The sequence below is a fragment of the Terrapene carolina genome, unplaced genomic scaffold (assembly GCF_002925995.2).
Source record: "Terrapene carolina triunguis isolate 2854851 unplaced genomic scaffold, T_m_triunguis-2.0 Scaffold93, whole genome shotgun sequence".
Taxonomy (NCBI): domain Eukaryota; kingdom Metazoa; phylum Chordata; order Testudines; family Emydidae; genus Terrapene; species Terrapene triunguis.
Genome location: NW_020664444.1, coordinates 12,108,226 through 12,135,575, shown reverse-complemented (window position 1 = coordinate 12,135,575; position 27,350 = coordinate 12,108,226). Strand labels below are relative to the sequence as shown.

General features: G+C 50.2%; 2 protein-coding genes across 2 annotated transcripts in view; both read right to left on the bottom strand.

Annotated features, from left to right (window-relative positions):
• MICALL2 (MICAL like 2) overlaps window positions 1-1,130 on the bottom strand; it is a 33,698-nt gene extending 32,568 nt beyond the window's left edge. Inside the window, exon 1 of the mRNA XM_024207986.2 lies at window positions 101-1,130. Coding sequence (XP_024063754.2) covers window positions 101-243 — 143 coding nt within the window. The 5' untranslated portion in view covers window positions 244-1,130. The remainder of the gene's footprint in view (window positions 1-100) is intronic.
• LOC112112186 (homeobox protein unc-4 homolog) lies at window positions 855-26,290 on the bottom strand. The gene is made up of 4 exons (XM_029911275.1): window positions 26,054-26,290; window positions 24,589-24,746; window positions 23,362-23,500; window positions 855-1,171 (listed from the first exon to the last, which is right to left on the bottom strand). Exons 1-4 carry the CDS (start codon window positions 26,277-26,279, stop codon window positions 855-857), a joined length of 840 nt encoding a protein of 279 aa, XP_029767135.1. The 5' UTR covers window positions 26,280-26,290.
• Between the last annotated feature and the right edge of the window lie 1,060 nt (window positions 26,291-27,350).

Sequence of the window (27,350 nt, the reverse complement as noted above, 5' to 3'; positions counted from 1 at the left end):
GAGACAGAATTTGGATTTAATGCAGGAGAACTCATAATGCCAGATACTAGAAGGAACCAACACACCGGAGCAGGAGCGCCTGAAGCTCCCGGTTACTCACATGAGGTCTGGTTTGTGCCGATGAAGGATGGCACAGAATGCCAGGCCGTCCCGGAAAGAGGTGGTCATGTTGGTGATGCTGACATCCCGGTAGCCTTCACACTGCTGCTTGCACCACAGCTGCAAGTTTTTGATGGCTGCCATTCTGCGTGGGGGGGGGGCAGTCAGAGACAGGGGTTAGGCAAGTACAGGAGAAGCCAGGCAGATCCCTGCAGCGATGCTCCCAGTGGAAAATCTGACATCCGGAGCAGCACTTGGCGATGCCAGGAACTGAAGAGCCCCAAACTCCACCAGCTTGGTTCCCTTATAGACCCAGATCCTCCACCTGCGGCAAAGTGCTTTTGCTACCAACCTCCCAGGCCGCTTCTGCAGGCAAGAAAAGGAATGCTGCAACCAGCCCCCGCCACTGCTGGCGATGCTGGCACAAGCCCTCCCCCGTCACTGCTGGGGGTGTGTGTAGACAAGGCTAGTTCCTGCCCCTCTCACGTCGCTGCTGGGAGGTGCAGGCGATGCTGGTGCAAGACCCCCCGTCACTGCTGGGGGGTGCAGGCGATGCTGGTGCAAGACCTTCCCCCAGTCACTGCTAGGGGGTGCAGGCGATGCTGGTGCAAGACCCCCCGTCACTGCTTGGGGGTGCAGGCGATGCTGGTGCAAGACCCCCCGTCGCTGCTGGGAGGTGCAGGCGATGCTGGTGCAAGACTTTCCCCCAGTCACTGCTAGGGGGTGCAGGTGATACTGGTGCAAGACCCCCCCGGTCACTGCTGGAGGGGGATGCAGGCGATGCTGGTACAAAACTCCCTCCCCCCTTCACTGCTGGGGGGTGCCGACGAAGCTGGCCCCAGCCCGGCTGTGTCTAGCGGAGGGAGCCCGCAGCAGCCCCAGAGGGTATCGGGGCGTCCCGACTCCCAGCCCCGGACGCGGGGAGCCGCCGCCACCGAGTCCCGCTCGCCGCCCAAGGCGCAGCTCGTCCTGCAGCCCCGCTCCGGTGCCCGCGGCTCGCTGCCCTCCCCCGCCAGCGGGTCCCGGCCGCAGCCTGCTGGGTGTGCGGGCAGGAGCCGCGCCGCGGCCGGATCTGTGGGGAAGAGGCGGGGAGAGCGCAGGGGAGGGGCGGGAGGAGGGATCAGGGAACCGGGCGCCCCCCACCGGGAGAGAGGCCCCTTCCCTGGGGCAGGGATCCGGCCCCGCTCCGCCCCGGCGCGGGTGAGCAGGGTCCCGGGGCACGTACCCGCGCCGGGGGGAAGCTCCAGCCCAGCGCCCAAGACCGTGTGGCCGACACAAGCCGCCAGCTCCCCGATCCCGCTCTCCGGCAGAAGCGCCTTGCGGGCGGGGCGGGAGAAGCCCCAGTGCCCTGCTCTGGCCCAGGGCCCCAGGAAACCTTAATCCATCTGTGCAGGCCAAGCCCTGCTGGGGGGCGCTGCCCAGGGGCTCTGGCTCTGCTCCTTTGCTGCCTTGGGAGACACCCAGAGAGCGCTGGGTGCGGGCCCTTGCCCAAGCCAGGTGGAGACCATGGAGCTGTAGAACCAGCCCCTGGGGAGCCAGGTGAACTGACCTAGCCAGGGGAAGGTGCTTTCCTCTGGCTCATAACCCTGGGTGTGGAAAGGTCAGGGAGATAGCTCAGCGATCCTGGAGCTAGCACACCGGCTGAGCTGGGCTTTTTCTAGCCTGGTTTGGGTCAAGTGCAGAACATCCTCTGGGGTGGAGATAACAGGACTCAGGGAAACTTCCACCCATGTATCCCTCCTCTCTCCCCTCATATGTGAGTGCAGAGGACATCTCTGCTTCAAAGCTGCTAGGGGCAATTGTGCATCTAGACAGATGTGGGGAATCATTCAGATGATGGTTCAGAATCATTGAGTCTTCTCCTTGTCCTGTCCTCATGCTGCTTCCCACCACCTCCCTGCACATGTGATTGCCAGAAAATTGGTGCTTAAGCAGCTGGCATCACAGGAGATGCACCATATTTTGAAGCTTTCTTCCACAGTCTCAGGCATTTGGGCCAGTGATGTAGCCCCACTTGATTATCCTGTCTCCAACTCTGGGGCAGAGTTGATGAAGACAATGCCATATAGTCTACAGCTGATGTGCACCGGGTGGTAAGCAGCAGATCGACTAGTGGGAGCTGGAGCACATAGACTACAGGGTTATTATCTACTCGTTTGCCATAATTGAATCCTTCTCTGTTTGGATGACAATGTTAGGGGTTTAAAGGTGGCAAGACAAGTTAGCTGAGTGAAGAAACATCTTGAAGCCATTTTCCTCATCTGTCCCCTGTTCATATAATAACCCATCTGCCCCTACATTTATGTATCCCCCAGCTCCTGATTTTTCAGCAGACTGACACCTGTTCACTCCATGCATGTTTCCAATGAAAAGGCATGTCACAGTTCCATATAAGCATGCACACCCTGAGCAGCCCCACTGCCGAAACCTGACTGGTGTGCATCAGAAAGGAGCCTCAACCAAAGCTGCAAATCTGAACACTTCCTCCCTTTAGAAATGTTTGACTCAAACTTAATTTTTCTCCAGCCCATCTCTAGGGTGTATGTGTATCATTTCCTTAGCACGCTGAAATTCATGTACATGTTTGCTGAGTTACCAGGGTGGCGTTGCTAGTTCAGCAGGTAGAGGCAGCCTGCGTGTCTAGTTGAAGAGCAAACACTCTCTTCCAAACACTACGTGCACGTCCTTGCTCTCTGGGTTTGTTCATCCTACAAAACTCTAGTAAAATGGAAGCTGCTGGTGGTACTGGGTGATGCAGGATCAGGGCAGGAAATTTAGGGAAGAGGATGTAGCAAACAGCAGCAATTTATATTAGAGCTGGGAAGCTACTACTTCCACTGCACCATACAATTGGATTTAGGGGGTAGGGTCTAGAACAGACAGCGGGGGAGTGGATGGAATGCTGTAAAAACATGCCATGATAAACAGCTCTAGGGTCCCTTCATTGTTACCCTGCCCTTTGTGTTGTCATTTCCGCCAGTGCAGAGTGGATGTAAAGTGACTTCTTCTATCTCCCTTGCACTGGTGTAAATAAATGAGTACACAAGGCTCAGCAAACCGGGCCTGGAGGTCTCAAACCAGCCATCCAAATGGAGAATGAGGCATATGCAAGACAGCAGCTCCAGCCCCATCTTTGGGAACATTGTATATCTCTCTCATGCTTCCCTACAACTGAATGAGCAGAGCCTTCTCTGCTAACGCAGAGCCTAGATCAGGCATAGGGAGCTCGAATGAAAGGAGGGTGTGGGGACAGAGTGGGTTTGCTGTTTCCCAGACACAGCTGCACACAAGTGCAGCTGACAGCGAATCGGAGCACAGAAGAGAAGGAGCTGCTGGAGGAAGCAATTCCCAGGAATCTTGGATCCAGAACGTAAAGGCTAGCGCCTGAAAGAGAATTTGACAAGGGGTCGTTGCATCTGAATTTAGGCCATTTTTTACACTCAGCAGTTAGTGACTTGAGCCCCCTTCCCCAAAGGTACTGAGATCCCAAAGTCCCAGTTTTGGCTCCACTGTTATCCACAAAACTCCTTTCATCCCCATCAGTATCTAAATGCTCTTGGCACCTAAGTTTTCAGTTCTCTAGCTGCCTATGTTTCTGCCTTTGGGCACGCACCCTACTGCCTCACTCTAGGCATCCAGATGCCTAACTCCTGCTTCAGCCTCAGAGCGATTCACAAACTGGGGGAAGACAAGCATTTGGCTGCCTATGTCACATAGTACTCCACGTTTTCAGAGGCTGTGAAAGCTACTAAACTTGTTGGCATGGCTTGACCACTGGCATGCACAGCCTTGGCAGAGCTCCCTTTGTGGACACTCACCAGGCTGTTGTTCGGGTCCCATACGCTAGTCCAGCACGCTCCTAACCTTCCCTTAGACTGCAGCACTATCTTTCCCCTGGCTTCTCTGGCACATAGGCACAGGCTTTCTGTCTGTTACCCCTTCAAGGAAATTGGGATCCACAGCCCAGCTGTTCTAGGCTCCCAGGCAGACCCATTGAGAGAAATTTGAGACTGTAGTACCTCATGTTCACAGTGCCTCCCCTCCCATTTCACTGTATTTACACAGACATTATAGACATGGTGGGGGCCTGAACTGGGGCCTCACTACAGTTGTCCCCTATTTCTCCCCCTCTCATCAGCCCTGCCCCAGGACCAGTGCTGACCCCTTAGATTCCCCAGTAGCTTGAGCACACCCTCTCCTCAGGCTCCAACTGTATGGGCACTTTGCAATTTAACTCTTCAGGGGCCCATGAGAGGTAAAGCAAACAGGCCCACACGTGGGCTTTGCAGAGGTTCTGAACACAATTACTCTTTACTTTAGATAGTACAAAAAATAAATAAACAAACAGGTCCAGACAAAAAGAAGAGATGCCTACATGCGTTTCCCAACCTCAGTTTCCTCACCACTCTTCTTGTGAGCACTCTTTGGGCTTAGATCAGAGTCCTGTCGGGTGTCTAGGATCCTTTTCCCCCAGTTCATCGCTTCTCCTCTGAATGACGGAGTCTCTCACTCTGACCCTATAGTCAATGCCCTTCCACTCGTGCTCTCAAAATGGTGAAAGACCCTCTCTTTTATAACCTCCTGTCCCCTTTGTTCAGTGATCCTCTAATCAGCCTCATCAAATGATCAGCATCCCTCTCCAAGTGATCCATTGCTTAGTTAGCTTCCCCCTCTGGAGTTCAGACTTGAAAACCTGGGCCTGAGTGGCAGCCAGGACCGGCTGCAGGCACCAGTGAAGGACACAGGTGCTTGCGGCGGCCAATGGAAAGGGGCGGCACGTCCGGGTCTTCGGCGGCGGGTCCCTCAGGCCTGGTCTACACTACGAGTTTAGGTCGACTTTAGCAGCGTTAAATCGACTTAAGCCTGGACACGTTTACACTACGAAGCCCTTTCTGTCGACTTAAAGGGCCCTTTAAACCGGTTTCCTAACACCACCTCGACAAGGGGATTAGCGATAAAATCGACCTTAGGGGGCCGGAATTGGGTTAGTGTGGACGGAATTCGACATTACTGGCCTCCGGGAGCTATCCCACAGTGCTTCATTGTGACCGCTCTGGACAGCACTCTCATCTCAGATGCACTGGCCAGGTAGACAGGAAAAGCCCCGCGAACGTTTGAATTTCATTTCCTGTTTGCTCAGCGTGGAGAGCACAGGTGACCATGCAGAGCTCATCAGCACAGGTAACCATGATGGAGTCCCAGTCCCAGTCCCAGGATCGCAGAAGAGCTCCAGCCTGGACCGAACGGGAGGTACAGGATCTGATCGCCATCTGGGGAGATGAAGCAGTGCTCGCCGAACTCCGAAACAGTAAAAGAAACGGCAAAACATTAGAAAAGATCTCCAAGGCCATGAAGGACAGAGGCCATAACAGGGACGCGCGGCAGTGCCGCGTGAAAATTAAGGAGCTAAGGCAAGCCTACCACAAAGTCAGAGACGCAAACGGAAGGTCCGGGGCAGAGCCGCAAACATGCCGCTACTACGCGGAGCTGCATGCCATTCTAGGGGGTGCAGCCACCACTAGCCCAAGCGTGTTCTATGAGTCCCTCTCTGCAAACGGGGAAGCGGGTTCGGCGGACGAGGAAGATGAGGATGGAGAGAACATAGATAGCTCACAGCAGCAAGGAAGCGGAGAAACCAGTTACCCCAACAGCCAGGATATGTTTGTCACCCTGGACCTGGAAACAGTAACCCCCGAACTGACCCAAGACCCTGAGGGCACACAGGGGACCTCTGGTGAGTGTACCTTTGTAAATATTACACATGGTTTAAAAACAAGCGTGTTTAATGATTAATGATTAATTTGCCCTGGCAATCGCGGCCAGTACAGCTAATGGAAAAGTCTGTTAACGTGTATGGGGATGGAGCGGAAATCCTCCAGGGACATCTCCAGAAAGCTCTCCTTCATGTAATCCCAAAGCCTTTGCAAAAGGTTTCTGGGGAGGGCTGCCTTATCCCGTCCGCCATGGTAGGACACTTTACCACGCCAGGCCAGTAGCACGTAGTCTGGAATCATTGCATAACAAAGCATGGCAGCGTATGGTCCCGGTGTTTGCTGGCATGCAGACAACATCCATTCCTTATCACTCTTTGTTATCCTCAGGAGAGTGATATCATTCACGGTCACCTGGTTAAAATGGGGCAATTTTATTAAGGGGACATTCAGAGGTGCCCCTTCCTGGTCTGCTGAACAGAAATATTCCCCGCTGTTAACCACGCGGTGGGGGGGAGGGTTGAAGTGACCATCCCAGAGAATTGGGTGTGAGGGGGAGGGGAGTTAGTTGGGTTTGTGCTGCATGTTAAACCTGAAATCGCAGCCCCTCCTTTTACATTGCAAACCCATTTTAAATGGCACGGGTGCTTGGTATGGGAAATGAGGGCAGAACTGTTTGAAACCATCCCCACATGTTAAGAAGGTTAAAAAAGCCCAAAGACTATATGTCTTACCATGGCTGCCTGCAAGCTGAAATCTGTGTCCTGGCACTGCGTGAGTGATCTCTCACACCAAACCAGGAGACTCTCAATATAAGAGGAAAAATGCGACCTTGTAACGAAAGCACATGTGCTGTGTGATGTTGTGAACAGCAAAATCTAACGTGAAAGAGTCTACCCATTGTTCTCTAAAATGTATCTTTTTTAACAACCTCTCCCTTCTCCACCAGCTGCAAATCTTACTCCTTCGCAGAGGCTAGTGAATATTCGAAGAAGGAAGCGAAGGACGCGTGACGAAATGTTTACTGAACTTCAGACTGCCTCCCACGCTGACAGAGCACAGCTGAATGCGTGGAGGCAGTCAATGACTGATTTTAAAAAAGCCCAATATGAGCGAGAGGAGAGGTGGCGTGCTGAAGATGAGAAGTTGCGTGCTGAAACGCGGGCTGAAGAGGAGAGGTGGCGTCAACTTGTAATCAGAAAGCAAGAGTCGATGCTCCGGCTGCTGGAGCATCAAAGTGATATGCTCCTGCGTATGGTTGAGCTGCAGGAAAGGCAGCAGGAGCAGAGACCGCCGCTACAGCCCCTCTGTAACCAGCAGCCATCCTCCCCAAGTCCCATTGCCTCCTCACCCAGACGCCCAAGAACACGGTGGGGGGGCCTTCGGCCACCCACTCACTCCACCCTAGATGATTTCCATAGCAATAAGTTTTAAAGTTTTAAATTGGAGTGTGTCCTTTTCCTTCCCTCCTCCCCCACCCATCCCGGGCTACCTTTCCAATTATCCCCCTAGTTGTGTGCTGAATTAATAAAGAATGCATGAATGTGAAGCAACAATGACTTTATTGCCTCTGCAAGTGGTGCTCGAAGGGGGGAGGGTAGTAGGGGAGGGTGGGGTGGTTGGTTTGCAGGGAAGTAGAGTTAACAGGGTGGTGGGGGAGGGGCAGAGGGTTCATCAAGGAGCAACAAACAGAAGTTTCACTCCGTAGCCTGGCCAGTCACAAAACTGGTTTTCAACGCTTCTCTGATGCGCACCGCGCCCTGCTGTGCTCCTCTAACCGCCCTGGTGTCTGGCTGCGCGTAATCAGCGGCCAGGCGATTTGCCTCAACCTCCCACCCCGCCATAAATGTCTCCCCCTTACTTTCACATATATTGTGGAGCGCACAGCAAGTAGCAATAACAATGGGGAGATTCTTTTCGTTAAGGTCTGAGCGAGTCAGTAAGCTGCGCCAGCGCGCTTTTAAACGGCCAAATGCACATTCCACCACCATTCGGCACTTGCTCAGCCTGTAGTTGAACAGGTCCTGACTGCTGTCCAGGCTGCCTGTGTATGGCTTCATGAGCCATGGCATTAAGGGGTAGGCTGGGTCCCCAAGGATCACGATAGGCATTTCAACATCCCCAACTGTTATTTTCTGGTCTGGGAAGAAAGTCCCTTCCTCCAGCTTTTGAAACAGAAGAGACTGCCTGAAGACGCGAGCATCATGTACTCTTCCCGGCCAGCCCACGTTGATGTCGGTGAAACGTCCCTTGTGATCCACCAGGGCTTGCAGCAGCATTGAAAAGTACCCCTTGCGGTTTATGTAGTCGGTGGCTTGGTGCGCCGGTGCCAAGATAGGGATATGGGTTCCGTCTATCGCCCCACCACAGTTTGGGAATCCCATTGCAGCAAAGCCATCCACTATGGTCTGCACGTTTCCCAGAGTCACTACCCTTGATATCACCAGGTCTCTCATTGCCCTGGCAACTTGGATCACAGCAGCCCCCACAGTAGATTTGCCCACTCCAAATTGATTCCCAACTGACCGGTAGCTGTCTGGCGTTGCAAGCTTCCACAGGGCTATCGCCACTCGCTTCTCCACTGTGAGGGCTGCTCTCATCCTGGTATTCTGGCGCTTCAGGGCAGGGGAAAGCAAGTCACAAAGTTCCATGAAAGTGCCCTTACGCATGCGAAAGTTTCGCAGCCACTGGGCATCGTCCCAGACCTGCAACACGATGCGGTCCCACCACTCTGTGCTTGTTTCCCGGGCCCAGAATCGGCGGTCCACGGCATGAACCTGCCCCAGTAACACCAGGATTTCCACATTGCTGGGGCCTGTGCCTTGTGAGAGGTCCATGTCAATTTCCTCATCACTATCGTCGCCGCGCTGCAATCGCCTCCTCCTCAGCTGGTCCTGGTTTGGCTTTGGCATGTCCAGGAGGCTCTGCATGTTTTCCAGGACAATGCGCGTGGTGTTCATAGTGCTCATAATTGCCGCGGTGATCTGAGCGGGCTCCATGATCCCAGTGCTGGCTATGGCGTCTGGTCTGAAAAAAGGCGCGAAAGTAGTATCTGACGGACCAGGGGAAGAAGGGAGGGAGGGAGAGAGGGAGGGAGGGAGGGGCGAGTGACGACATGGCATACAGGTACAGGGAATTAAAATCAAGAAAGGTGGCTTTGCATCAGGGAGAAACACAAACAACTGTCACACAGAATGCCCCCCCCCAAAGATTGAACTCAAAAGCCTGGGTTTAGCAGGAGGAAGGGGGGGAAGCAAATGAATACAGAATAAATCTATTTTTTACATCTTAAGACGACGGTGCAGCATGACTGATAGCCCTTGGCATTTTCTGGGTGCTTGGCAACAAATACTGGGCGCTTGGCAGTTAGCCTTCAGGTCTATTGCACGATCTGATACCCAGTATGACAACGATGGATACCAGTCGTAATATACTATCTACTGCCCAAAAGGCAAGGGGTTGCTGCTGTGTAGCAATGTTGCCCCATCCTGCGGATAATACGTCTGATAACCATCATCATCAAGGCAAGGGGGCTGGTGCAATGCAGCCCCACGGCTGCCAGCCCCATGTCTGCCAGCACCCAGATAGCCCTCGGCCTCTTCTGGGTGCTTAGCAGACAATATTGGGCACTTGGCAGAAAATAGCATACTACGACTGATAACCATCATTGTCTGCCCGGGTGCCCATGATCGACAGCCACTGCAGTACGATGAAGACGGTTACCAGTCGTAATATACCATCTTCTACCAAAAGGCAAGGGGCTGGTGCAATGCAGCCCTACGGCTGCCAGCCCCACAGCTGCCAGCACCCAGATCGCCAATGAAGGCTATCAGTCATGCTGCACCGTCTACCGCCAAAAGGCAGTAAGCTGCTGCTGCTGTTTAGCAATGCAGTCCCACGTTTGCCGGCACCCGGAAGAGATATGGTGACGGTGAGCTGAGCTGAGCGGGCTCAATGCTTGGCGTGGTATGTTGTCTGCACAGGTAACCCAGGTAAAAAGGCGCGAATCTATTGTCTGCCGTTGCTGTGACGGCGGGGGAGGGGCCTGACGCAATGTACCCAGAACCCCTCGCGGCACTGCTTTGCATCATCCGGGCATTGCGATCTCAACCCATAATTCCAATGGGCGCCGGAGGCTCCGGGAACTGTGGGATAGGTACCATAGTGCAATGCGCCGGAAGTCGACGCTAGCCTCGGTACTGTGGACGCGGTCCGCCGACTTCATGCACTTAGAGCATTTTAGGTGGGGACACACACAATCGGCTGCATACAACCGGTTTCTATAAAACCGGCTTCTATAAATCCGACCTAATTCTGTAGTGTAGACATAGCCTCAGTCCCTCTCAGAGCGAAGGACCTGCCGCCGAAGAATGAAGGGGTGGGGCTGAGCTGCCGCCGATCGGGGCTTTATCTTTTTTTCACTTTGTCGCTTGGGGCAGCAAAAGAGCTGGAGCCGGCCCTGGTCACATGTAGGACCCAACTGGCTGGATGTGCTCAGAGGCCACCTACCTGATTGGGTCCCATTCAAATACTGGTCAGAGGAGGAAGAAGTGGTGGTGCCACCCTATAGCTGTTAGCCCCAACCACTGGACTACAGAACCATTTTCTCAGTGCCTCTTCCCCTGAAGATAAATACTGGGCCAAAGAGACAGAACGGCTCTACAGCCCAATGTTGGGACACACCCCTGGAAGGTGGGCAATCCTGGTTCTGGTCTGGTCCCCCTGCTCCAATCCCTCTTTCATTATATATCCATGGGGAACAACTTCAACAGGAGAGACTAAGGGACCCTCCTACATTAGAATATCCCCTGGCTCCATGGTTAGAGCACCCTCCTGAGACAGGGCAGATCCCTGGTCCAATCCTTTCTCCTCCTCGGGCTAAGGGGGGAATTGAATCCAGGTCTCTCAAATCCCAGGAACGTGTTCTATAACCAACGGGCTAAAAGTTATAACGACCACTTCCTACTCCGTCCATTTTATGGGGCACGAGGCAGGTGCCTAAATCATTCCCACAAGAAATGCCCTAGGAGCTTGACTCCAGCAGACAAGTTCCTGTTTGTGGATCTTCAAGCAGAGAGAGGCACTTCGCTGCAGTCCAGACTTAGGCGCCTTGGTGAGAGGACAGGGCTTAGTACATTCCACTGCCTTGGCCTCTCCCGTTGGCTAGTTTAGGCATCTCCCTGCATAGCATGCTGGCTTTGGTGGAGCACATTCTCAGGCACCTCTTTCTCCTACTTCATTGTAGAGATGCCTAGGCACCTAATTCAGGTTTTTAGGAGCGCCGTGGCGGTCCTGAGATTTTCTACATGTGTAAAAGTTAGGCACCATACCGCTCGGCTTTGCAATACCAAAGTCCCTTTGTGAATCTGGGCCTTGGTCAGATGCAGAAGGGCACATCTTCAGCTGAGCCTCTACCCCAGTGAGTTACACCAGGGGTAGGCAGGAGGAAGGGATCATGACCGCTAGCCTCAATTAACATTATCAACTTAAAAGAAACAGCTGGAAAAGCAAGGAACTCACAAGAAACGTATTGGTATAGTTGACAAAGCAGCAAAGGACACAAAATAATGCTTTCTTCTAAGAGCTGCCTATAAATTAGGTATAAAGAATTAATACATCCAATATAATATATTAATGGCATTTCTATGACATGATATGGATAATATACATTAATATATAAATACCTTACAAATAATTCACAGTGTGTTTCCATTTCATCAACAATCACCAGCCAATGTATTTACTTTATGGGAAGGATTATACATTTCATTATAAATGGCTTGCTGGGCATGTCAGCAACTTTTACATCTCCATTCACTTTATTATTAATGGTTTCCTGAACAGTAACAGCACAAAGATGCACACAATGCAGCATCAATATTTGATGTGGCATCTATAGTCTCCCATTTATCATTTATAACAGGCTACAAAAACATTATAAAACATTTATTACACGTTTATAGATCATTTTATACTAAAACAAAGTTGTGTTATAAATACATTATTAATCCTGTGTGCCATTTATAGGAATCCCTTGTAATAAGGCCTTAGCATATGTTGCTCTACAACAAAAACAATCAATAGAAAGTTGGTGCTGATAGGAAATATTGCACCCTCTGAGCCAGCTTTCTAGTGCTGTGTGGCTTCAGCAAAGGAGCAGAAGGCAAACATCTGTTTCTGCTCAGGTTATGCTAGAAATGAATCAACCCTTGATGAGGTCAGTCAGAAGAAATGCGGCATAAAACCCGAATTGTTTCACCCCATTGGACAGGTGTGTGGCAAACGAAGGTGCAGTTTCTGGGCAAATGTTAACAGAAACGTCCACGGCAGAGAATTCTGGCCCAGTCAAAACTAGATTACCCAAACCAATTCTTAACCTCCATTTGCTTGCAAATCTGCAAGAGGCAATGGTCTCATTACTGTGGACATTAGGGCATCATACTCAGTCCTCTTCAGGGAGTTTAAGAAGTGCAGGTTCTGCTGAAATGAGGAGGAGGGAGGCGACAGAATTAAAAAATTCACTTGTGGGATTTCTTTTTTTTAATTCAGTGAAAACGGGGTTTTGTGGAGGTAAGCATTCCCCTGCAGTGTTTGCTGTACAACTATTGCAGCATTGGGAATGTGAAAATGATAGCGGCTCCGAATTTAGCCCTGCGACCCCAGGACCAGTCGAGCCCAAACATCTACCCTGCAATTATATAGCCCCACAGCCCAAGTCAGCTGACGCAGGTCAGCTGCAGGTGTTTAACTGCAGCGTAGACATCTCCTTCATCACCTGGTCTAACCTCCTCTATCACACAGGCCCTTAAATCTCACCCAGTTACCCCAGTGCTGAGCCCAATCATTTGTGTTTGACTAAAGCATATAATCTTCTGTAAAGTCATTCAGTCCTGATCTGAAGATTTCAAGAGATGGAAAATCCACCACTTCCCTTGGTAGTTGGTTCTAGGCTGTGTGCACGGAGCAAAATTCAGGTGGGAGACACTCATTGGTACACTATAGGCATTTGGTTCCCATTACATGGTAAAAGGTGATGGTAATGACATATGAGAGATAGTAAGCTCATACCATATTATTACTAACGACTCAATAATATTGTGTAACATTTCAAAATACAAGCAACAACTACTTTGCTCTGGGTCTTATTTTTCTCCATGTGCTCTTTCGGTCTAAGTTCCGTTTTCCTGGATTTAATGCCAGACCTTTGTAAATTTCATTTGACCCTGCTCTGAAAGTCCAGTGGTGCCTGACTTCTCGAATGCGATGGAGTTCATTCCACAAGCACAATAAACGCCTGCCGAGATTCTTTCCTAACACATGCCCATACACAGTTTGGAAGACTTGGAAACATTGCTGGCTGGCTGGCTGATCAGCAGCAGCCAGCCACAAGCACAAAGCTATATATCTGCTGTCATTATTGACCAAAAATGCTTCACTTTTAACTCATCATCTCCTTAGTTCTAAATAACAGCATGATCTGGCGAGTATGTGCCAAGCATACCCTGACTGTACCCCACTGCTACTGACATCAGCTCCAGGCACTACTGTCTGCTGTCACTTCTTAAACTCATCCCAGTTTCCATACACTTTATCCCAGGATCGCCTACTCTCCTGATTTTATCATTAGTCTTGCAATATTTGGTGCTTTTTTAAAAGCCCTAGCTCTGGAATCCTGTGATTACCTGAGAACCTCAGCTTTCATCACAAAACCTTGTGGATGAAACCTTGGAAATGTGACCTGAGTGCATCCTAAAGGCACTAAAACACAAGGCTACTAAAAAGAACCCCATTTTTTAAAAAAATCATGATTTTTATGCCCATCTCATGATTCCATGAGGGTCCTGATTCCTTATTTTTGAACACTCAGGGTTAGCAATACCGATATCTCAAAATATTTCAAGACCTTTGGAGCCAGGGTGAAGATTACAATTTGCTGACATGGGTAAGAGGAAGCTATCTCAAGGACAGGAAAATCTTATCCTACCCATGTTGTGAAATTACTTGGCATTTAACAAAACTTTGTCTTCTCCCCGTTGGTTTATATATATGGCTGTTATTTCTCCCAACACTAGCGGGGCATGTTTTTCTTATGCTTTCAAAATTAATGACTTAGTTTAGATTAAGGACTCAAAACAGGAAGGAAGTATCCATGAGAGATCAGAGCGTGTGTCTCTCTTTCCTCTATAACATGCTGAATCATCTGTGCCGTACCAAAAGGCAGCCAGGCTGATTCCTCAGATATTTAAAAGGCCCAGGTCAGAGAAAACAAAGAACAATTTCATAGCTCCACATGCCACTCAAAAATGCTTTCAAACTACACCAATCACCCATGATTGAGGCCAGTTTGCGGTTTTACCTGTAATGTGCCTGGAGAAAAATATAAAATTCAAGTTCAAACGTGACTTCACATTTAAGGAAGCTGAAAGTGAAATAAGCTACAGCCACAGGATGCACTTGTGTCAACCTGCAAATCCCTACGCTGGGTGCATTGGGGACGCTTCTCAAGAGGAAATCCATCCCCCAAGCCTGGAGTAAGGAATCTTGAGCATCAGGAACAAGTGACATCCAGTTATCCTGGTACATAAAGTGATTTCCCATCAAAATAAATAAATAAAAGGATCTCATATCTGGGGGCGGGTCTCTGATCCTCACACCCCCAGAGCTCCCTCTGCCCCTCATGGTGAATGGGTCTGTCTCCACTCCTCTAATACCATTGCCTCTTTTCCCACACATGGAGTCAAGAAACTTCAACTGTTGCAGACGAGACAGTCACCTATTCCAATTCTCTAGGATAGGAGAGTCCTAAAGTATCAGGTGTCCTGCAAATGAGGTAAGCAGGACATTAAAAGGATCCAGAAATATATGGTGGGGCTGCCACAGGATTATGCTGGGTCATGACTCAATGCAACAAGTTTGACACACAGGACAATTTATTTTAGAAGGTGACAAGCCCAGACCAAAGGCATTAAGGTCCCTCACCGACGGATCAGACTTAAACAGTGATCTTTGCACCGTCATAAACAGAAATAACACTCCAGTTACATGATCATTCAGAGATCTTACCACTGCGTATCACTGAAACCGAAAATGAAGCTTGGGTTTTCAAACAGACAGTGATCTTTGCACCGTCATAAACAGAAATAACACTCCAGTTACTTGATCATTCAGAGATCTTACCACTGCGTATCACTGAAACCGAAAATGAAGCTTGGATTTTCAAACCAGAACATGCTAGGTTGGGTGCGGTACCCTCTCCTTATCATGGATCACCATGGGAACACGCCCCTCCCAGTTTTACTCTTTCCTTCAGACTTGTTTGCCACTGCCATCCTTTGATTTTTTCACCTGTTATCAGTGGAGCAGAGATTAAAGTCTGGTGAACTGAGCTGATCATGTTTGTCAGTGATTAGATAGCACTTTCTCTCTTCAAACCATGCTACAGACATTAACAAATTAACCCTCACAAGCCCAGGCCATGTGGGTAAATGGGTGTTATCCTTGATTTACATACTGGAAAAACTAACTATGGCTACACTAGAGAGCTTACAGCAGCACAGGTGTGCCACTGTAAGACCTCTAGTGTAGCTGCTCTAAGCCAATTAATTAATCCGTCCCCCACCGAGCAGCAGCAGCTATCTCAGCAGGACAAGCCCTCCTGCAGAGATAGTGCTGTCCACACCAGCGCTTAGGTCAGTGTAACTTATGTCGCTCCGGAGGGTGGCTTATTCACACCCCTGAGCGACATAAGTTATACCGACATAAATGTTAGCCTGAGGCAGAAGTTAACTGACACAGCATTTCAGGTTATGGCTTATTACAACAACCTATAATCCGCCAACCCCCTCTTTTTGTCCTATGACTGCAGAGGCATTAACAGGCGACTCGATCGTGAATGGTCCCTTAGATATGTGCTAACTACTTATGCTAAACAATCTGTTTCACCCTGCATTTAGCAGTGACGGTAGCAGTACCTTTCCCAGAAAAGCTCTGTGTGGCTCAAAAGCTTCTCTCGCTCACCAACAGAAGTTGGTCCAATAAAAGATATTACCTCCCACACCTTGTCTCTCTCCCAGCACGTCAGCAGCAGAGTTAGAAATCAGGATTTCTTGGTCTCCAGTCTGTGGCTGCTTAGGAGACCATCATGTAGTCGGCACAATACCAGCTTTAGCTCTTTTTTCCACATTCTTTTCTCTACAAACCTCCAAGTTGGAAGCCAAAGTATGAAACGAATTATTTCTAAACCTAGCACTGTGCCAGTAGCACAGGTGCCAGGAAGAGTAGACTGGCAACCTCTAGAAGAACTAGCAAAACTCACCTCTTTACAAATACCACGTGCCCCTGATGCATTAATCTAGCAGCACTGACACCAGCTTTAGAATGAATTATCCATTTTGCTTTTCCAGCTGGGAACGCTGCGTTGTGGAAATGGACCGGGGAAGGAAAATGAGCCAAGTGCAGAGATATTCAAGTTAAATTTCATTTACTGGATATTCGATTGTCAACACTTCAAGGCAGGAACTGCCGTTATCTTGGGTCCTGTCCAATGCAAAGCATGATTTTAGAAAGACAAGGTGGTGAGGTATTATTTTTTTATTGGACCAGCTCCTGTTGGTGAAAGAGAGAAGCTTTTGAGATCCATAGAGCTCTTCTTCTGGCCTTCTTCAGCTCCCTGGAGCTCGAAAGCTTGTCTCTTCCACCAACAGAAGTTTGGTCCAATAAAAGATTTCACCTCCCCCACCTTTTCTCTCCCTATCCTGGGACCAACCCGGCTACAACAACATTGCAAACAAGCATGATTTTGACATTTTTATTCAGATTTAAATATCCAGGCGTCATCTAGATGATTAATGGAAAAATATATCACATCAAAACATCAGCAAATCCAAGCCAAAAATAGCCAGACCACAGAATCACAATGCAATGATGACAAATCATAGATTCATGAATGTTTAAGACCAGAAGGGCCCGTTACAATCCTCCAGTCTGACCTCCTGCCAGGTCATAAGATGTCACCAAGTGGTTCCTGCATCCAGCCCATAACTCTGTCAAGCTAGAGTCTATCGTTTAGAAAGACAAGTATAACAGAAAGCCCTGGAGTTGAGGTCTGCTCAATAAGACTTTTTCTATTGACCTCTTTCAGTCTATTGCATTTAATAGATGGATAAATCCCCACCACACACAACTGGCAAGAGATCAGAGCCAGTACCTTGTATCAGCCCTAGCTCTAAACTACATTTCCAGAACTTTCTAGGGAAGTCCTGTCTTTCCTGGCAGGGAAAAACCCAACGGACATCTATCAACTTATCTGGCCCCGTTATCTCTGAGCACCCTGTAAGGTATTTATCCTCAGGATCCCCTGGTGAGGTAGGGAAATGCTATTATCTCCATTGTACAGATGGAGATCAGAGGCACAGATGCACTTAGGCCCAGATCCTCAATGGTATCTAGGGCACCTAAATGGGAGCTATACACCTAAGGATCTGAGCCTCAGGCCTAGGGTAGTCAGGAGTCCAGTCAAAAGGGGACCTGATGGTGTCCAGTCAGATCTACTGACCAGACACCCGAAGTCCGGTTACTGCGGGCAGGGAGGCACCAAGTCATCACCCTCGCCAGCACCTACTCAGCCAGGGCCGCCGCCTACCTGCGTTGGGTAGATGCATCTTCCAGCTCCGGCTTCGCAGGCAAGTCCCTCCCAACCCGGACAGAGGTGGGAGAAGAGAGGGGAAGAGCAGCAAGCAATGAGGGGAGGGGAAAAGAGAAGCGAACGGGGACAGGGCATCAGGGGAAGGGGCAGGGCAGGGGTGAGAATAGGGTGACCAGACAGCAAGTGTGAAAAACCAGGACAAGGGATGGGGGGTAATAGGCACCTATATAAGACAAAGCCCGGAATATCGGTACTGTCCCTATAAAATTGGGACAGCTAGTCACCCCAAGTGGGAAGGAGAGGTTCTGTCACTCCTGCTGGAATGTCCGGTTTTTAATTATTGAAAAGTTGGCAACCCTACTCAGACCTTGTCTTCACTATGAAAGAAAGGCGTGTTCATAACCCACGGTAAAATCCTGGATACTTAGGCACCTAAATACCTTTTAAAATCAGGCCCCCAGCCTTTACATCAACCAGCTAACTCATGTGGAAACTACCAACCTCCTGGTCTTCACTAAGCGCTCACCTCAGCTTAGAGAAGGCCCAGTGTCACACGGGGGGGAAGCCTGTGGTGGAGCAGTAGCCTGAATGCCATTGCCCCAAGTCCTAGGCTAGTGGCCATATCCTCTCTCTTGGTCTCCAAAAAGGAAAAATGACATTTTACCAACATGTGCAGACAGCTCCTTTGCAAGTGAAAGGGAAACAGTCTGAGTCCTTGCACTGAGAGCGGAAATTCACATAGCTCAGGACACGTCTATACTTCAAACGCTGCATCAGCACCGCTGTACGGCTGCAGCTGCGCCGCTGTAGCACTTAATGAAGACGCTCTAAGCCGACGGGAGAGCGCTTTCCCCATCAGCATAGTTAATCCACCACCCCAAGAGCTTTTCCGCCTATGCAGGGGGTTAGGTCGGTATAACGATGTCACTCGGGGGATGGATTTTTCACACCCCTGAGTTATACCGATATAGGTCTGTAGTGTAGACCAGACCTCTGTGTGCCCTACCCAATCTCAACCCTGCTCTGTGGATGGCATCATTAGAGGTTTATCTCCCCTTTAAAGGCATTTCCAATAAACCCCGGAGAGCAAAATCATCATCACTTTAGATTTTAAAACTATTGATGTAAAAAAGGGCAATTTTATTACTTTTATGAAATGTTTTTCATTATTTGCATAATTGTTAAATGCTAATAAGACAATTAGCAATTATTATAGCTTAATAATGAGCCAGCAATAACTGGCCTATTGTATTTTAATGAAACTCTTAATTGTTGCTGGGGGTCCCGAGGTTCTTTTGTCCAATCTCTTTTTCCATTAGAGACGCTGTTCACATGACCAAGGCGAGGATAAAGGGGAGACGAGAGCGGCTACTGTGCCGAGGCAGAAGGGAGTTCTTATAAAAAGGGAGCAAATGAAACCTTTGGACTTAGCTGCTTTAGGATCAACTTAACTCTTTCCCATCCCCTAAAATCCATCTTCCTGTTTTCACTTTCAAAGGGCGTCATCCTAGGAAAATGTTGCTGTCAGGTGACGCAGGTGGAAAATATGTTAAGGAGGGACTTGGGCTGGTTCATGTGCCCAATACTGGCAAAAGTATTTACAGTGGTAGCCCACAGTGAATAGATGTGATTCACTGTGCCAGCCAAGCTGCCTTGAGCTTTGATATCATCACACTAGGCTATGGCAGGCGGTGAACAGACCCGTGGGAATAGTTCTCTCTCTATATATATATATGGGGCAGATAGGAAATGAAAGAGAGGGGTCTCTCATCCCCTTTCCATGCACACAAGTCTCTTTTTTTCTTCCTTAGGGTTAGAATGAAAATGTTGGTGCCTTTAAACATGAAATCCCAGGTTGCTGGCGGTTACCAGTACCAGGTTCCGAGAGCAGCCTTTACTTTCCACTTCATCACATCACATCTGTAGCCTGTATCACTGATAGCACTGTGTTCTAGTTCCCCTATCAGAACGTATGCTTCAGAGACAGCTGCGCTCTGAATCACAAAGACACAGACACAGCTCATGAGTTAGTCATTCCGCATCCACGGTTCCCCTACAGCTCATTATCTGGAGCCCCTCCTAGGCTAAAGTCCACTTGCTTGTGCAGCAACAAGTTTTGGAAACTAGTCCCCTAAGCTGCCAATCCTAGGCTAAAGTCCACTTGCTGTGAAGAGACAAACCCCAAATACACACCTCAGAGAGTGAGCACAAGAGACACCCCTTGCCAGATACACATGTGAAGAGAGATGCACAAACATCACACGCAAGAGTCACCCCAACATACACAATGCTGAGAATGACACAGCACGCAACACGTATACTCTACAAAATATACAATATCAGTATTGCCAACCCCAAGGGTTAAAAAACAGAGTCAAGTCCCCCCTCCCAAAAAAGAGAGAATTTTTAAATAAATAAATAAATAAATTTGAGGTTTGTTGTGCTTATCTCTTGGTGTTTGAGCCTTTCGGGGTCGTGTTTTCAAGCTTTTCTCCACAGGCTAGACACTTAATTTTTAAAAAAGGAAAAGCTGAGAATCTCATGTAATAACATGACTCCAGGAGATGGGGCTTTAAGAAAAGTATCAAGTATCACACAACTTGCAATCAAATCACAGGAGCTGGCAACACTTCTCATGTAATCCCATGAGCCTAGGAGCTGGAGCTTTAGGAAAAACAGCAAATATCATGAGATTTGCAATAAAATCATGAGAGTTGGCAACACTACAAAATGTAACACACACACCCAGTAGTATATACTCTTCTCCTGTGCCTATAGAGCTTTCTATGGAACAAGCTTGTATGGGAAAGAGAATGACTCCGAGCACAGCTTTCAAAGGAGCCTCAGCCCAGTCTCTACTTTTGCACATCATCACCAAAGTGAACATTTTGGTTGTGTATTCGCTCTCACACACACAATCAGCAGAATTTCCATTTGTAAAACCCATCTGCGCCGGATGAGTATGCACAAGTGGGATTTGCCTGCCCTTGCCCTCACACATGCAAGTGACTGCCTGGGCACAAAGGGAGGTCAGAATTTGAATATTTGGCCAATGGACAACTAATCAGACGGAAACACCCTTCAAACGGTCGGTCCAGAGACAATGGAGCCGATGGGATCTCCCCTGCATTTTACAGCAGCAAACGTAGCTGGCCTGAGTGCGAAGAAGCAAATACACCAGAACAGCCACATTGTAGCACTGGGGCAGGAAGAGATGGGGGAAAGAGAGATAGGAGATGAAAGAAAAGGACTGAAGCTGAAGCAGTGGTTCCTATTATTTATTAGCTGTATGGAGATAGTGCCCCCCACTCCCGGACCCCACTGTGCTAGGCACTGTACAAACACACAACCAAGAGACAGTCCCCGCCCGGCCGATTGTCCAACAGCAGCCTTTGGACTGGGAATCTAAGCACTGGGAAGAGATTCATACAGGCCGGGCCATAATAGCAGTAAAACCTGGTGTGGATCTTTTCCCCAGCACACAGATTTCCCCCATGCTTTCAGGCCCTGAAAGGAGAAGCTTGCTCATATGCTTACATGTGTGTGCCTGCCTGCAAACATACGAGTACATGCATGCTGACAGACACTCCCCTATACATGCACACACAGGCATTTACATGTGCACAGATAATGAGCTCGGTTATCTTTCAGCCACCTGGCTCTTGGACTGCAGGCACTGAATGCCACTCATATACAGCATGTGTATCCTGCAACTAGTGTTACTGGCTGCTCTGTTGTCATTGCTCAGCTCACAACTTTCCTTTCTCCCACCAACTCTGCCTTTGGAAAAGCATTTCTTCACTTCTGCGCGCTGGGCAACTTGAGACGGGAACACATGATTCTTAGCCCACGTCTGACTCATATTCCTGGCTTAGTGTCTTTGCTCTCTGATCAGTGGGGGACAGAGAGGGAGTTTCCACAATACACCCTGTGACTCTAGAACAGTTCTATGAACTAGTTTCTTTTCTAGGACTTATCTGATCGTCATCCAACAGGAAGAAAAAGCAAATCACTTTAAATGCAGCAGTATCTCTAATAATCCAATACTTCTGCTCCGCATCTGACACCAGAAAGCTGGTGGTAGAGGGAAGAGTGCCAGCTCATTGAGTCTGGTTGAGCATGCATTGTGCTTCCTCTTTCATCTTACTTTACTTCCTCTGCCCCTTTCCATTCATCACAGGATCGTGAGTATTAGAGATGCAAAGGCTTCTAGGGGGTGGAACGGTCACAGCCAACGCAGAATTGGCCCTCACAGTACAGTCTGTCTCCTCTGTCTGTGGCTACGTGGAGCATTTTGACCAGACTGATGGGAAAGAATTGATGGGAACAAAGGGGCTCACCTTCCCCCCACCCGCTAGCCCTATGCTAGGACCAATGACATTGGCTCAGCCAGACCGCAGAGAAGTTAGACTTTTGTTTCCCTTCCTCACCCTCAGAAGATGCTTCAGATACTCCCCCCAAGCCTTTGCAGACAGTGGGCTGATTGGGTTTGACCCAGCACCTCACAGGGTTTGACTAGAAACAAATGTCCAGCCGCTGGTGAATTTAGGAATCGTGGCCTCCTCCAGCGCACACAGCCCAGGCACCTTCTAAGGAGCTGTAACACCTGCAGAACCTCAAGGCCCTCTAGTGGTCATGGGAGGTATAGAGTGGAGGGAATAGCCAGGAAGCCACAAAGCACGGAGTTGAACAATGGAGAAGGATCCCTAGCTCTAGGGTGACCAGATAGCAAGTGTGAAAAATCGGGACACCTTTTTTCAGGGGGAGGTATGGTTGCGTATACAAGACAAAGCCCCTAATAATGGGACAGGCCTGATAATATGAGGATATCTGGTTACCCTCCCTGGCTCTGGATAGCGGGTGAGAACTCCCCACAGTCCCAAAAGCCATGCTATAGTGTGAAGATCAGGAGTCTGCCTGCTTCATACTTCTGCACTGTCACACAGCTCAGGGGCCCAGTTCTACTGCCTAGGGGCTCCAAGGCCCCAGCTAAGCCAATCATCCAGGATTGCCCTGGAGTCCCCTGGAATTAATCTTTAATTAAAGATTATGTCATGTGATGAAACCTCCAAGAATACGTCCAATCAAAATTGGCAACCATCCCAAACACAGGCTCATTGGACCAGAGCCTATGACAAAAATAGCCTGATTTGAAGAAGACAACCCAGAGTAGAGCGGCGACATCCCCCTGCTAAGGACGCGGTCATGCATGTGTTCTAGTGAAGGGATCCTGAGAAATAAGCCTGGAGCCGGCGATGGGTCTGTCCCTGCTCAAATATGGAAGGATTTTAACCAGGGTATCTTAGACCCAAAGTCTCTGACAGGCTGTTGTCCTCGTTGAGTGCAGGTGCTTGGAAGTGTAATGCAGATGCCAATCAGAGAAAAGGAATTCAGGCAACAGCTACTAAACAGGGAGGCACCAAGGGTGCTCAGAGATGGACAAGGCTGGACAACAGCCTTCAGTGGGCTTGGGAAGCCCCTATAATGCCTCTGATGTTCCCTGCTCCATTCACGGTGACTATAGCTCCCTGAAGAAATGGTTACAGTCTTTGTTTGGGAGCGAAGGTCCAAGGCCCAGAGGCTGGAGAGGTACGGGAACGGGGGACTGATGTCAGGATCAGTTTCAGGCACTATCTGTGTGTGCCCAGAGCCCTGCTGGGTCTGGTTCTGAGTCAGGCTGCTCCTGAACTGCAGGGGGGTGGGGAGGAGGTCAATTTCAGCCTCATGCTCTTGTGCCTTGACCCACAAGCTGGGGGTCCTGTAGGACTAAATTTCCTCTGGCCTTGGTCCCCCCGGTGGCCTCAGCTCCCCTATACAGGGGAGGTCCAGGAGGAGACTGTCCTTTGGGGCCAGTGCTTGACCAGTGTTCCGGGTCTCCTTCCAGTGTTCCAACTCTAGAGCTCTTACTTGAACCTTCGATTTCCTGGGGGGCTTGGGGCTTCTTGTGTCCTGAGGCAGACGAGTCCCTAGTGAGGGCTCGGTCCAGAGCTCGACCCTGCAGTTTCAGTTGTCTCCTCAGCTTCGCTCTGCGGTTCTGGAACCAAACCTAGGGAAACCCAAAGGAAAACAGGCATTAACAAACCATCCTTTTGCCTGCCTGCACTCTCACGTGCTGCTGGCAAACTGGAAAGCATGGGGGTTTATAAAGCATCTGTCTCCCCAGGCTCCTCTGGGGGAGCTGTAGCTCCAGGAATCCAGAAAGATGGTTACACAAGTGGAAGTTTTAAACCACAATAGACATTTCAGGTCATGTCACGTAATGGGGAAAAATCTCATTGCAGAAGGAAGGAAGTCAGTCTCTCTCACTCTCACTCTCACTCTCACACACACACACACACACCCAGTTCTAGAGGGAGAATCCTAATCTCCTTTATACCCTCCACCGGGGAACCGGACTCTTTCACATGGGCTCCCAGCACACCACTCCCTCCCTCGTGAGCTGGGGCTGCAGAGAAACCGGGGGACAAGAGCAGCTCTCTCACTCTGAGCCTGACAATGGGTCTCAAGCCTCATGTCCCCACCCCAGACCCACCAGAAATGGGAGGGATCCACCACTCTTGTTCTCCGGAGACCTGGCAAACAGCAGCCCAGCTCAGAGCGGGGCAGCTGTCAAAGGTGTCAGAGGTGAGGAGAGGGGAAAAACAGGATAGAGAGTGGGGGCCATGCTGGGTAGATCCCACAAACTCACACTTGCCCCACCATGCAGCTGGGCGACCTCCCCACTTCAGCCATTTCCCAACCCTGAGAGGAGGCTGATCCTTACTCCAGCTCTCCCCCATGACCTGTGGCTGCAGAGTTACTGCCTCCAGAGCCAACAGGCAGGCAGAGCTGAGCCCACCATCTAAAGGTTCCCTCCCGCCTCTTACCTTCCCCAGCCCGAGGCGGGTTCCTCGGGCACCAGTGCCAATGGGGCTGAAACATTGACAGGGCTGGGAATAAGCACAGCGAAGATCAGAGCAAACAGGAGGTGACAGAGCCTCCTGCAGCAGTGTGCTAGCCCCCTGGACAGCAGCCTCAGAGGCTGGGTACAATAAGCTGCCCTCCCGGCCAGGGGGTCAGGGAGAGGAGTTCATTGTAAGCTCTGCAGACCAGGGGAAGGTGCTATTGCCAAACACTAGCCTGAGCGTCCGGTACCTGAACCCTGGCCTCTATCAGGTCTAGCCGGAGGGCTAGGGCCTCCCTCATGAAGACGTCAGGGTAGCGCGTGGTCTCAAAGGCTGATTCCAGCTCCTCCAGCTGCCAGCTGCTGTAATTGGCTCGGGCTCGTCTCTGCTTCTGCGGGCGAGCTTCCTCTGGAGAAAAGCCACAGTGACCCCAAATGAGCTTGTACCACTCACCAGACCAGCTTAGGGGCACAAAGAGTGGGCAGCACACTCCACTGGGCACTGTCCACCCCTCCCTTCACCACCAGCCCCATGCCCTCCCATGCACAGCCTGTCCCCTTACCAGGGCCTTTGTCTCTCATCATCGAGACCGAGACCTTTCAGTCAACCACATGAGGAGAGGAGATCCCTCAAGAGACTTGCTGTTCATTTTATTTTAAGTCTAAAAAGCCTTCACTCTTCAGTATCTAGATTTCATTCGGCTGATTTCGTCTGGGCCATTTCATGGTAGTGTCTGAGTGCTTCACGATCTCGAACGCATTTAGGATGGGATGGGTGGCATTGAGGTTATCCTCGGTTTAGCGGTAGTGCCCCGGAACCCCAGCCAGGGACCAAGACCCCACCGTCCTAAGGGCTGCACAAACACAGAACAAAAAGATGGCCTGCTTGCACTTGGGCGGGTGTCACAGGGTAGCTGGTTCCCATGGATACACTGAACCCAGTTCCCCTGGCCAGAACAGATGCGCCCAATCCAGCCAATTAAAGAGGCTAAACTACGCCTGGGCCTATCAAGGGCTGCTAGTGGTAGCTGGGGCAGATGGACCGAGACAGGCTGCGCCTTGGGGAAGGAAATCCACACCAGAGTGGAGCTAACTCCTGTGGTGGGTCCCCAGAGCCAGGGGCTCATGGAAGCAGCCCTGGGGCTGTTGCTCCAGCAAAACTGACTGAGACTGGGAAACTGCCAGGAGCAAGACAGCCTGAGGCTAAAATGAGTTAAAAGGCTGTTTTCTGGTTGTTCGCTAACCTCTGTTAAGGAAATAACCCCCCTTGAAAAGCCTGGGCATGGCAGCGTGTGCTCTGGGGCTGGGCAGAAGGGCTGGCCCAGGGACAGATGGGCACCTAACACCACCAGTGAGCACAGAAGGTTGCTGGGGCCGGTCACATCTTCACCCCATCCCGCTCCATCATGTGCTTTGCATACGATACATAGTGAAGAAATCTTTTAAGACAGGGTGGGGTTTATTAGGACTATTTTTTGTATCCTTCCACTTGCCACAGTACCCAGGGTCGAGCTGGGTAAGGTCTAGAGGGAGGGGATAACAAACCAATACATTTTAGAAGTCTCTAAACTGAACCCTTCTCCTACACAATCGCATCACAATGATTTTAAATTCTGGTATCTCGGGACCTTCCAGGGGCTCAAAGCAAGGACTGTGCGTCCTGCTGGAAACTGGGTAATTTACCCCTATCCCCTGGGGTCCCTTTGTCTAGCTTACCTGAGAAGTCCCCCAGCTCCCCCAAACCTGCGCCTTGGCTCGCCAGCAGCAATGCTTGTTTGCAGGGCTCCGGAGGGCTGCAGGGCTGGAAGAGCTGGTAGCTGAAAAGGGGAGCTGGGAGGAAGAGGCTGCAGACAGGAGCGGATGCGAGCTGGGCCGAGAAAGCAGGGCTGTAGAAGTGAGATGCAGCCGGAAGCGAGGACAGCATGTATTCTGAGCCGAACATCCTCCACTAGGGACACGAGCAGAGCTGCTGCACCTGGGTGGAAAGGAGACAGGTGGAGGATTCCTGACCTTCTGGCCCACGAGAATCCCACTCATCCAGCAGCGGGGAAGGGAAATGTGAAAGAGCTGCAGTCCAGATTAACCAGGGAGACACTGTTCCAGTAGCCAGATGCTGCAGAGAAAGGAGTGAGAAGCCCCAAACAAAGACACTCTGGAATGACATTCCCCATGGGCAAGTATCTCCCTGACCTCCGTCAGCTAGAGGTGGGTCGTGCTCTGAAGCAGGAGGGGGGGGAGGGTTGTCTTTTGTTGGGGGGGGTTGGATAATGGGGAGAGCTGGCTTAGAAGCCTGAAGACCACAGGCTTTCTTGCTCCTGAAGGAGACTTCAGAGCCTGCTGTCTGATTTCCCACTCCCCCAAGCAAGAGCACCAGCCACCTTCAGCAGGGCCGGCGGGCTGAGCAGGATTACAGCACCCAGGACTCGAATGAAGGATTGAGATTGCAGCATATGGCTCATACTGACGTCCTGGTGAGCTGGCTGGCTCTGCTGGGGAAGCCCTAGCTGGCTCTTGATAGTTGGGACAACCAGACTTCAAAGGCTGATGGTCAGATGCAGCCACAATGATCCAGACCTGGCTCACCTGAAACTCCTGTGGAGGAAGCGTAATCCCGTTCAGCTCACGGCTGCCAGAGAATCATGGCTGCACTACACCCTGCTTGTTTGTCGGCTCGGAGGAGACGTCAAAATAGACTCATGATACTGCAGTATTCAGGGCCCAGCCAAAGCCAGTACACATGGAATATTAAAGCGGAAGAGAGATCTCTTCAACCTCAGAGCACTTCTGGGGTCAATTCAAGATTTCTAGCAGGGAGAGACAGACAGGCCGGTTCTCTCTCCAAACCACCTTGCCCATCCCTAAAGAAAACCATGCCAATTTTTGTTTGTTACTTACATAGCTCCTACAGTGGGCTAGGTGACTACAAATAGTCACTCAACAGTTTACACTGTGACCACAAAGGAGCCCAAACTCCACCCTCCAGCAACCTCAAAGACATGGAATTCAGGGAGGA